This window comes from Pristis pectinata, chromosome 23 (assembly GCF_009764475.1).
Source record: "Pristis pectinata isolate sPriPec2 chromosome 23, sPriPec2.1.pri, whole genome shotgun sequence".
Taxonomy (NCBI): Eukaryota; Metazoa; Chordata; class Chondrichthyes; order Rhinopristiformes; family Pristidae; genus Pristis; species Pristis pectinata.
This window is the reverse complement of record NC_067427.1, coordinates 33,468,485-33,480,697: the sequence shown is the minus strand read 5'-3', so window position 1 is coordinate 33,480,697 and position 12,213 is coordinate 33,468,485. Positions and strand designations below refer to the sequence as shown.

The 12,213-nt window shown below is 43.8% G+C and overlaps 1 protein-coding gene across 1 annotated transcript in view; it reads left to right on the top strand.

Moving 5' to 3' along the window:
• The window catches only part of cacna1ba (calcium channel, voltage-dependent, N type, alpha 1B subunit, a), a 645,315-nt gene that overhangs the window by 263,546 nt on the left and 369,556 nt on the right, over positions 1-12,213 (top strand). The window contains 1 exon segment of the mRNA XM_052037346.1: positions 6,261-6,413. Coding sequence (XP_051893306.1) covers positions 6,261-6,413 — 153 coding nt within the window.

The following is a 12,213-nucleotide window of genomic DNA, read 5'->3' as shown; positions in this document are numbered from 1 at the left end:
GTTTCTCATCCATCGATAGAGAAACTAGCAGGCTGGTGTCTGTCTCTCTTTTCTCTCTCTCTCTCTCCTCTGACTGACTTCAACTGACTTCTTCAACAATGTCATTACATCCTTTATCTTCTGTTGACGTAAGCACGCCACACACACACACACACACACACACACACACACACACACACACACACACACACACACACACACACACACACACACACACACACACACACACACACACACACCACTATGCTCTACCTTAAAGGAACATTCACCTAGTCTGTAACAGAACATACATCAGTAGTAATAAACCTGATTCTGATTCTAATTTTCGATTGTGAAATTTATTCAAGATAGAGTTGAACAGATTGCTATTTGTTTCAGTCGCTTCTTGGTGATCACGTCCAAAGCTTAATTGTGTGTTTACCTTGGGGTTTTGTATGAGAAAGGGTCTGATCTAAAACCAACAAGTGCCCAATACCCAATCTTCATCAATATATCATACAGCAATTAGTCCAGATGTGTTGATGAGCCCAATAATCTTCATGTGATATGACGATTTGTGTCCAGCCTTGTGGGGCTTGTGCTCATGAATAATTGCTTATCTATGCAAAGACCATAAAATATCATCTCACTTAAACAGGATGTGAACTTGGGTCTTCAGGGAAAGGCCAGTCACTAACCCCTGCTCAATTCTGTCTGTGTAACAGTTCACCTTTATGTCTGAGAATCCATCCCAAGTCAGTTGTACCAAACCTATTAGTCATGTCTTCAAATTTGGCTCTGTTGACTGAAGTGACTTCATTGATTTCAACTGAATTTTAGAGGCAGAGAATGATGTTGAACCTTTAGCTATACCAACCGGGATGGAGTTGAGGGATGGGGAACATTGCAGGTGGGGAGGAATGTGAATTTCCCAATATTATTTCCTGCTCTTTTTCACCATAAGTGGAGCCACACACTTTGAAATACCGTCAGAGTTTATTACAACCGGAACAGGTACAATATCCTCCCTGGAAGGTTGGTTTGTGCTTCTGGGGAGGTTTCAAAATAATGTGTCTAGGGGCTGGGTCGCAGAGTAGATGTACAGTTGGGGCAAGGTTAGGTCAGATACAGAAGAAAGACCAGGTCAGAGACCATTGACCAAAACCAGACCATAGACAAAGCAGACATGGGCATGATAAGTCACATGGGAAGACTGGAAGGCTAAATTGCATCTATTTTAATGCAAGGAGTCGGACCGGTAAGGCAGATGAACTCAGAGGGGACACCGAGACTGTAGATGCCATAATCTAGAGGAACTCAGTGGGTCAGGTGGCACCTGTGGAGGCAGAGGGACAATCAGGACTGAGAGTGTAGAGGGGACATAGCCAGTATGAAGAGGTGAGGAGGAGGGATGAGGCAGGGGCTGACAGCCGATGGGTGGAACCAAGTGAGAAGGGAGATGATGGGCAGATGCAACTGGGAGGACGAGAGGTGAGTTGAGAGTCAGTGATTGGTGGATGAGACATGAGAAAGAGTAAAAAAAGAGGCAAATGGAGCGAGGTGGGAAGGGGACTCAGGGCATGGGAATGTAATATTGCCTTAGTCACTGAGACATGGTTGAAAGAGGAGCAGGACTGACAACTCAACACTCCAGGATATAGAAGTTTCAGGCTTGACTGGGGCTAATGTGAAAGAAGAGGGGGCTTTGCCTTATTGCTCATCATTGTCCATCACTGCAGTAATGAGGGACAGTGTCTCAGAAGGCTCTTCAAATGAGGCCATATGGGTAAAACAGAGTTTACAAATAAAAAGGGGTTGATGACATTATTGGGATTATACTACAGGCCTCTAACAATCAACAGGAGACAGAGGAGCACAGATGTTGGCAAGGGAGGTGTAAGAGGAGTAGGGTTGCAGTTGTCAGGATTTCAACTTTCCCAATATTAACTTGGATCACCTCAGTGTGAAAAGATTAGGAAAGGTGAATTTTTTTAAGTGCATCCAGGAGAGCTTTTTGTACCCATACGCAGATAGTCCGACTGGGGATGGGGCGGTGCTAGACCTAGGGCATGAAGCCGGGCAAGGAGATAAAGTGTCAGTTGATGAGCACTGTGTGAATAGTAAACACAACTTTGTAAGGTTCAAAGTAATTGTGGAGTGGGTTTAAAAATAGTCTGGAAATTAAGTTTCTGAATTAGGGGAAGTCTGATTTCAGTATCGTTAGACAGGAGCTTGCAAACATGGACAGGGAGCAGCTACTTGCAGGTAAAGGGAAGTGGGAGACTTTTAAAATAGTGAGAGTTCAGGGCCGGCGTTGTTGCTGTAAGGGTGAGGACAGCAAGTCCAGGGAACCCTGCTTGTCAACGGATATCAAGGGTTTGATAAAGCAAAAAAGGAAGCGTGTGGTAGGTGTTGAGCACTGAAAGCGGGAGGCCCTTTGGGAGTACAGAGAGAGCTTAAAAAGGAATTAGGATGGCAAAGAGGGGCCATGAAGTATCACTGGCAGATAAAATTAAGGAAAATCCCATTTTATGTCTAGTAAGAGCAAGAGGGTAACCAGAGAAAGAGTGGGGCTCATTGGGGATCAAAGGGGCAATCTGTGTGTGCACCAGAGGATGAGGGTGGGGTCTTATTGAATACCTTTCATTTGTATTCACTGAGGTGAAAGACACTGTTGTTGGAGGCTTCATTTGGGACAGCGAAGTTCTAGGGGATGTTAGGATTAAAAGGAAGGAGGTACTGGATGTCTTAGTGGGGGCATAAAGGTGGATAAATCCCCAGGGCCCGATGAGGTGGATCCAAGGCTACCATGGGAGGCAAGGAAGGAAATTGCTGGGTCCCTGATGAGTTATTTTCATCTTCGCTGGCCACAGATGAGGTTCCAGATGGCTGAAAGACAGCAAATGCGGTACCTTTATTCAAGAAGGGCATCAGGGATAAGCCAGGTAATTACAATCCAGTTAGTCTATCATTGGGAAAAAGTTCTGGTGGACAGGGTTAACCTACACTTGGAAAGGCAGAGATTGATCAGGGATAGTCAGCACTAATTTGTTCGTGGGTGATTGTGTCTGTTGAATTGAATTCAGTTTTTTGAAGAAGTAACTAAATACATTGATGAGGCAGTACAGTGGATGTGGTTCACATGGACATCATTAGGGCCTTTGATAAAGTCCCACATGGAAGGCTGGTCAAAAGGGTTAGAGCCCATGAGATCCAAGGTCAATTGGCAAACTGAATCCAAAATTGATTTGATGATGTGAGGTAGAGGGTTATTGTGGAGGGTTGTTTTTGTGATTGGAAGCTTGTGACCAGCGATGCTCCACAGAGATTGGTGCTGGGTTCCATGCTGTTTGTTACGTACATCAACCACTTGGATTTGAATGTAGGAGGTATGACTAGTAAGTTTGCAGTTGTCATGAAAATTGGGCAAGGAGGTTATGGTACAACTTTATGTAACATTGGTTAGGCCACAGGCTGAAATATTGGGTGTGATTCTGGCCTCCACACTATAGGAATGATGTGACTGCACTGGAAAAGGTGCAGAGGTGATTCACCAGGATGTTGCCTGGGATGGAAGGTTTCAGTTATGAGGAAAGACTGGATGGGCTGGGTTTATTTTTCTTGGGGCAGAGGGGGAGTTGAGGAGGGACCTGAGAGAGGTATCGAAATTATGAGGGGCGTAGATAAGGTCAATAGGAAGAAACTTTTCCCCATGGCAGAGGTGTCTAAAACCCCAGAGGGCATTGATTTAAACAACAGAGCACTGGAAGAACTCAGTGGGTCAAGCAGCAGCTGTGGAGGTGAAAAGAGTATGTTGATTTTGTAAGTCAAGACCCTGCATCGGGGCTGAGAGGGAAGAGGAAAGATTGGCAGTGTATAGCAGTGTGAGGGAGGGGTGGGACAGAGACCGGTAGGTGATAGGTGAAACCGGAGGGGGAGGGATGATGGGCAGATGGAGCCCGGGGTGGAGGGGCGCTGATGGGAAAGGTACACGGGGGGGAGAAGCAACCTAAGCTGACAGCTGGGTGTGCATGGAAGGAGGACACTGGGGGTGTGGGTTATCTGAAATTGGAAAATTTAGCGTTCATACCATTGGGTTATAGGCTACCCAAGTGGAATGAGATGCTGTTCTTCCATGTGCATTTGATCTCACTGTAGCAACGGAGAAGGCTGAGGACAGACAGGTCGGTGTGGGAATGGGAAGAGGATCAGAAATGACACGCAGCCCGAAGCTTGATATGGCCGCTGCGGACAGAGCACATGTGCTCCCCAGAGCGGTTGGCCAGTCTGTGCTCGGTTTCTCAGGTCTATGGTGAGGAGTAAGAGGGTTAGAGGGCATCTGAGGAAGAGTGCGGGCAGTTGCAATCTGGAACGCACTGCCTGAGAAGGTGGTGAAGGCAGCCACTCTCACAACATTTAAGAAGCATCTGGACAAGCACTTGAATCGCCAAGGCCCAGTGGGCTACAGAACAGCTACTGGTAATGGGATGAGTGTGGATGGGTACCTGATGAGCATGGACGTGGTGGGCCAAAGGGCCTGTTTCTGTGCTGTATGACTCTATAACTCAATTTCACCTAATTTCTATTTGTTCTGTTGAGTTAAAATCACCCTCTAGATTTCAGTTGCTTTTATTTAACAATGTGAATACAATCCTAGTTGGCAATGCAATAGCTATTGGAAAGATAATGGCCAAGAATCATTAAAGTACATAGTATAAAGATTGGGAACATGTGCCAGCTATATACTGTATATAACTATAGGTGACTGGGACATGGAAAGACGCTGAATAAGGGTCAGACTGGTGCCTATAGCTGTGACCATTCATTCTCCAGGTTGGCTGACAAAAGTGAAGATCGGACAGCACTTACAGCTGTCAGCAACACTAGGGACCGCTTCCAACATTATTCAATTGATCAGTCTTTATAGAAACAGAGATCTCTCAGCCAGTTAGTGGAGTTTAATCTTCATTTTCTAACGAGCAGGCTGAACTCGTCCAGGCAATATGTTTCACTGCAGGAGCTGTCAGCACCTTACATGCTTGACTCCAGTCTCCCCATTTCTAAGACACATTGTTAATCCTAAATCATCAGTCATAGTGCTTTGATTAATTAGACACTCTGCAGTCGACTGTGATCAAAGCCAGTCTCGTCTGAATGGGGAGACTTGCATCAAATTCTTGAATCAAACCCATCCTGACATGATAGTTGCAATAGAGAATGTTCAAGTTACATTAAGAGCTATGGGATTATTTTTGAAACATAAGAAAAAAAACAAAAGGCAGTGGTTCAGCTGTTAACGAATGCAATAATTTAATTAACTTGAAAAGCGTTTGGTGGTACACTGACAACTGCATGAGGTCAGATGGTTTCATCTGTTCCTTAGCTGTGGAGCCAATCCTTGTTTCCGATTTCAAATGTGAAATGGATCTACTGTTTGCTAGGGCAATGTTGTGTTCAAGTAGTGCATGAGCTGTTTATTGCGGTTCAGAGGGCCCTTTTACCTCTGAAGGTGATGTTATGTTCGGTTTTTGCAACTTGAAGAGAATGTTTAGGTAAGAATGACTTTCCTACAAGCATGCAATCTGCTCCTCAGTGAAGAACAACATTCATTGGAACATAAAATTTTAACAGCATAAGGTTGAGGAGGAATTTTCGAAGTCAATATTTTCTGTTTCTTCTCTCAAATAATAAAATGCACAGAGTGTAAAAAAAATAACTTTATGTAAGCCAATTAAAGCAGAATCTTGACAACTTTTTACATTTCATGTTTTTCACACATATTTAAAAAATGAGTTTTTGCTTTTAACAACAAAATTGATATTCAGTTATTTAAAGTGTGTTATACAAAACCTTTGTGTGCAACTGTAAGCTCTATTTCAGATGGGCTTTTTGCCTTTTTTGCTGGAAAGATACTCATTAAAAATTTTCAAATCTATTCTCTTGTTTTTGTTTGCATTTCATATATTTTTGCTTCAGGCTTAAGTAAATTAATTTCCTGATCAGCATTTCCTAACCAATAACATTTCAGTGTAATTGTATCCAGTAAGAACAATTTTTACATGTAGTTTTGAATTAAATAAATATTAAGCAGGTTGAATGTAATTTGAATTGACGGAGCAATAAACTTAGTATAATGGGAACATGGGTAGGCTGTTCTGCCTTTGAACCTGTTCTGCTGTTCAATGCTTGATCCATATCTTAACCTTGTCCACATTAGATCCATTGTCCTTTATTACCCTTGCCTAACTAAAATCCTTCAATCTGTTTTCTGCTTCAATCAGGTTTGCAAGTTGTATTAAAGTCGATAATGAAGGCAATGGTCCCCCTTCTTCAGATTGGGCTTCTCCTGTTCTTTGCGATCGTAATGTTTGCCATCATTGGTCTGGAGTTCTACATGGGAAAATTTCACCAAACCTGCTTCAGTAAAGAAACAAGTAAGGAAAAAAAATGATAAGGAATTTTGCTCAGTGTGGTTTGAACTGCTCACTATATCTGAACTGAAACAGTTGTAATACAATTTTGAGAAGCTTTCCTTCAATCCTAGTTCTGTTTAAATTTCTCTCCAGCAATGACACGTCTGCATCCAAAATTTAACATTATCTGTGACTGATTGACTGAAAAAGCACTTTTATTCTGCTTGTAAAAGCAAGGCATTGGATATTTTTTAAGAATGAGGTACATATATTAAAATATCCATGATGTCATTACATGGTTGAGCAGAAACCCTCTACATGTGTAAGATGAAAGGAATTACGACCCATATAACTGATGGGGAGGAGTTAAGAGGAGCCTGTTGGTGATCAAGGACAGTCTAATCAGGGGATAAATACTTCTGCAGCCATGACCAAGAGTCCCAAAGGCTGTGTTGCCTGTGTTAAGGACGTGTTCTGGCAGATGGAGATGAACTTGAAGTGGCAGCTGGTGGATCCAGTTGTTGAGGTCCATTCAGGGGCCACCAGGATAAGTTTCAACCAGGAATGATCAAAATTAAATTAAAATGCAGAACCTCAAAAGATTAAAATTTCTTGGTTTTATCTGGGTTTTATCAAAATTGGTGTAGGATCAAACAGATCATAAACAAATGGGTCAATGATTGGTGTGGGACTTGGGTTCTGATTTATTGGGCATTGGCACCATTACTTGAACAAGGTGGAGATATTCCATTGCTACAGACTCCAGTTAAGTTAGGATGGGACCAGGAAACTGGCAAAGCAGATAACGAAAGCAATAAGTAGGCTTTAAACAAAAATTGGAGGGGGAGGAACTCAAGTCAGGGGAAGCTATAAGTTTAAGAAGAGTGTAGAGCATATCACAATGTGGCAGTTTACTAATGAATTCAACTGCTCCAGAATATCACAGATTTAGAATGATATTTGGGAAAAAGTAGGTAACGTGTTAAAATCAAAGTTTTTCTGCAAACATGAAAGATTCTTAACAAATAGTTACACACATAAAGTCAAAATCAAAGTCAAGTTTATTGTCACATACACAAGTACGTGTGTGCACAGGTGCGATGAAAAACTTGCAGCAGCATCACAGGCACATAGCATCAGATAAGCAGCATTCACAAGAAAAACATAAATTAGACCTAAATTATACACAATTTTTACAAGAAAGAACACAATTTAAAAATAAACAAAGTCCATTTTAGTGCAAAGTGGCCATGGTGTTGCGATATTGAGGTAGTGATTAGGGTTGTGCTGGTTGGCTCAAGAACTGAACGGCGGAGGGGAAGTAGCTGCCCCTGAACCTGGTGATGTGGGACTTCAGGCTTCTGTACCTCCTGCCCGATGGGAACTGTGAGAAGATGCATGGCCTGGATGATCTTTGATGATAGATGTTGCCTTCTTGAGGCAGCGTCTCCTGTAGATACTACCAATGGTGGGTAGGGATGTGCTTGTGATGTAGTAGGCTGAGTCAACTACTCTCTGCAGCTTCTTGTGTTCCTGTGCATTCGAATTGCCGGAACAGACCATGATGCAACCAGTCAGGATAATTACAACAGTACATCTGTAGAAGTTTGTTAGACTGTTCGGTGACAAGCTGCACCTCCTCAACCTCCTAAGAAAGTAAAGACCCTGGCTCACCTACCTTGTGATGGCATCTATGTGCTGGGCCCAGGACAGGTCATCCGAAATGTTAACGCCCAGGAATTTAAAGCTGCTGACTCTATCCGTCACTGTAGACTGGCTCATGTTTGCCCTCCTTCCCCTTCCTGAAGTCAACAAGCAGCTCTTTCATAGCACTGCATGGATTGATACAGCAGACACTGCAGAGAAAAAGAATTCAAGCAAATTTGTCTAACGTGATTTACCGTTCATGAAACCATGTTGACGAGGTTTGATTATACTCAGCTTTCCAAAATTATTAATTATTCCTTCTATGGTTATTGATTCCAGCATTGTGCTAACAATAGCCCTTTAACTGGCCTATAGTTCCCTGCCTTATGTCTTCTCATCTTCCGGTGCACCCCACCCTACCCCACAGGAATTTATCATATTTTGAAAACATTCTGCCAATGGGTCCACTGCAGCCACTCCCTTTAAACCCTTGGGTGCAGGTTGTAGGGTCCCAGTGATTTGTCCACCTTTAGCCCCCAGAGTTTCACTGATACTTTATCCCTTGTGATTGGGATGTTCACAAGTTTCCTTTGGAATTTGCCCATCTGATGCGTGCAGTGACCTTCACGGTGAAGACTGATGCAAAGCGTTGATTCAACATGTGTGCCATTCCTTTGTTTCCTGTTATTCATTCACCAGCTTCATTCTGTAGATGTCCCACACCACCCACAGACAACTCCTTCCAATATAACTATCCATAGAAACTCCTACAGTTCATCAATGTTCTCCCTTCCTGTGAGCTTTTCAGTCTTTCACTGCTGGATCCTAAAAACTCCCCAGTCCTCTGGTCTACCCCCAGCCCTTGTCACTTTGTATGCCTGACTTCTCAATTTAACATTATCCTTAACCTCATTTGTTACCCAAAGATAAGATTTCTTTATTAGTCACATGTACATCGAAACACACAGTGAAATGCATCTTTTGCGTAGAGTGTTCTGGGGACAGCCCGCAAATGTCGCCACGCTTCCAGCGCCAACATAGCATGCCCACAACTTCCTAACCCGTACACCTTTGGAATGTGGGAGGAAACCGGAGCACCCGGAGGAAACCCACGCAGACACAGGGAGAACGTACAAACTCCTTACAGACAGCGGCTGGAATTGAACCCGGGTCGCTGGCACTGTAATAGCGTTACGCTAACCACTACACTAATGATTGTGCCTCTTTCTCAGGGAGTCCCTCTTTCTCATTGGGATAAATTCCTGCTGAGTGTTGTGGACCAGCTGTCTGCATATCTGCCACTGTTTATCGACTGACCCGTCTCTTAGCTTTTCCCGTCCACCTTCGACAACTCCACCTTCATACCAATATAATTGCCCTTATTGCCCTCATTGCTTTTGGTCCTGTGGTGTTCACCCTCAAACTGCACCTGGAATTCGATCACATTGTGTTCACTACCTCCTGGGGTTTTTTTAACCACAAGATTTCTCATTGAACCTTCCTCATTACACATGACCAAATCTGATATCGTCTGTTCCTGGGTAGTTTCCAGAACATGCTGCTCTAAGAAGCACTCGACAGATTCTGCTTCTGTGATGCTCTGTCAGTTTGGTTCGTCCAATCAATATGTAGATCAAAATCTCTCATGACAATTGCAGTTCCCTCCAAACATGTCCTCGATATTTCTCCATTTATGGTCCTCCTTATGGAGAGGTCACATTTCGTGAACCTGTCGACTACCTCCCCCACCCATGTCCTCTTTCTCCTGCTACTCATGATTTCAACCCAAACCCATTCTACATTTTGATCCACTGCCTCTATGTCACGTCTCTGCCCCCTACCTCTGCTACACAGCTCTGATACCTTCCTCGATTAGCAACGCTGGCATTGTATAGCCTGGAATGCTGAGCACCCTGTCCTAGTCACCCCGCAACCACATCGCCGTTACTGCTATTAGATCACACTCACATGTTGCTGTGAACTTTGATTTTACAGTTTTTACTAACTCTGGAATTGGTCTGAGCTGCTCCTCCTGACACACTTTGCTTCAGTTTCCCCCTCACTATCCCGTACCACCACTGCGCTCTCAATCCTTGCTGAGTTATTGAACATTCTGTTCTTGGAGGCTTCCAAGCTTAAAGCCCTGTCTACAGCACTATTTATGCCATTTGCCAGGATATTGGTCCCACCACAGTTCAGGTGAAAGCCCATCCCAATGGAACATCTCTCTCCTTCCCCAGTCCTGAGAACCAGAACCCATCCCTCCCACATCACACTCTGAGCCGTGCACTTATCTCTTTGCCACTTTGCACGTGGCTCAGGCAATAATCCAGAGGTTATCACTCTTGTGGTTCTGCTTTTCAATTTTGCCCCAAACTCCTCGTGATCCCTCAGCTGAACCTCCCTCCTAGTCCTACCTATGTTGCTGGTGTCTACATGGACCAATACCACTGGATCCTCCCCCAACCATGCCAAGTTCTTCTCCAGACCAGAAGAGACGTCCTTAGCCCTGGAACCAGGCAGGTAACATGGCCTTCAGGAATCTCTGTCTTTGCATCAGAGAACAGTGTTGGTTCCCCTAACTATGCTGTCCTCTATGACCAATATGTTCCTCTTTCTTCCCCCCACTTGAATGGCTCCCTGTGCCATGGGGCTATGGACAGTTCGCGCACCCTCCCTGCAGTCTCCATCCTCGGGCAGGGAGCAAGAACCTCATACCTGTTGGATGAGGGGAAGGACTTGCCTCCAGATCCCTCTACCTGCTTCTTCTGCAGTCACACCATCCTGTTCCTTAACCATTCACCAACTTAGAGTAGTTTATCTAAGGGATGTGACGGTCTCCTGGAATACTGTATCCAGGTAATTCTCCCCGTCCCTGGTGTGTCAAAGTATTTGGAGCTTAGACTCCTTCTCATTGACTCTGAGCCAAAGTTCCTTCAGCGGCCAACACTTGGTGGAGATATGGTCACAGTTCACCACAGTGGGGTTCACCAGTCCCCATACATTGCAGCTACAACACGTCGCCTGCCTGTTCTCATTAATTAGTGGTATTTATTGGTTAATTAGTTTGTATTGGATTTCACCACTTGAAACATGCACACCGTCCCACATTAATGTACCCAGATTTAAATCTCTTGACCAATCAGAATAGAAAGAGAAAAATAAAAGAAAAAGTACTCACCAATCACCTAGCTGCTGTCCTGTGACCTCACACTCTGGCACTCACAGTCAGGAGGATACTGTGAGCAGTGCTCATTTTCCTTCGTCTGAACTCTGAGTGCGTGGATGTATCCATTTGTTTTAACTTCTTTTCTGCCTCTGAGTTTTGGGACTTGTGTCCCTCTTCACCTCCTCTCAGTTGAGGGAAGGGAAGCTTCGACGCTGCAAACTTCTGATGCGTTGCAATTGTTGCAAATTCTTTGGTCAATAGTCAACACCCGGAATCTTCTGATCACTTTGGATCTCCCTATTCTGAGATGGCACAATGTGCATTTCCCAGATTGATTACCGGATTGTGGGGTTGTGCTGTGAGAAGATATAGAGTGGGATGTTGTCATGGAAATACATAAGGTTCTGGGAAGAATTAACTTGATAGATGTTGAGTCTGTTTCATAGAACATAGAACATAGAACAATTACAGCACAATTCAGGCCCTTCGGCCCACAAAGCTGTGCCAAACATGTCCCTACCATAGAAATTACTAGGCTTACCCATAGCCCCCTATTTTACTCAGTTCCATGTACCTATCTAACAGTCTCTCGAAAGACCCTATCGTATCCGCCTCCACCACTGTTTCTGGCAGCCCTGTACCAATGTAGGTTCTTTCATTGATCAAAAGATCTAGTATCAAGATAAGGGATTGGCCATTTAGGACTAAAACATGGAAAAATTAAACTACTAAACACTTCGTGAATCTTTGGAATTCTCTGCCCCAAGGTCCATTGTTGCTCAAGTTGTATACTTCAGACCATAGATTTTTCAACTCAGGTGATAAAGGGTTTTGAGGATCAGCTGTGGAAACAAATGAGTTAAAGAATCAACTGTGATCTTGAGGAATATGGGAGTAGCTATGACAAGTAGCCTGCTCCATCTTTTTCTTAGTTTCTTACATCTAAATGTGACCATAGTCACTGTAAATCTTACTTTTAAAATCCCATCTGCAAAGGCAAACCCG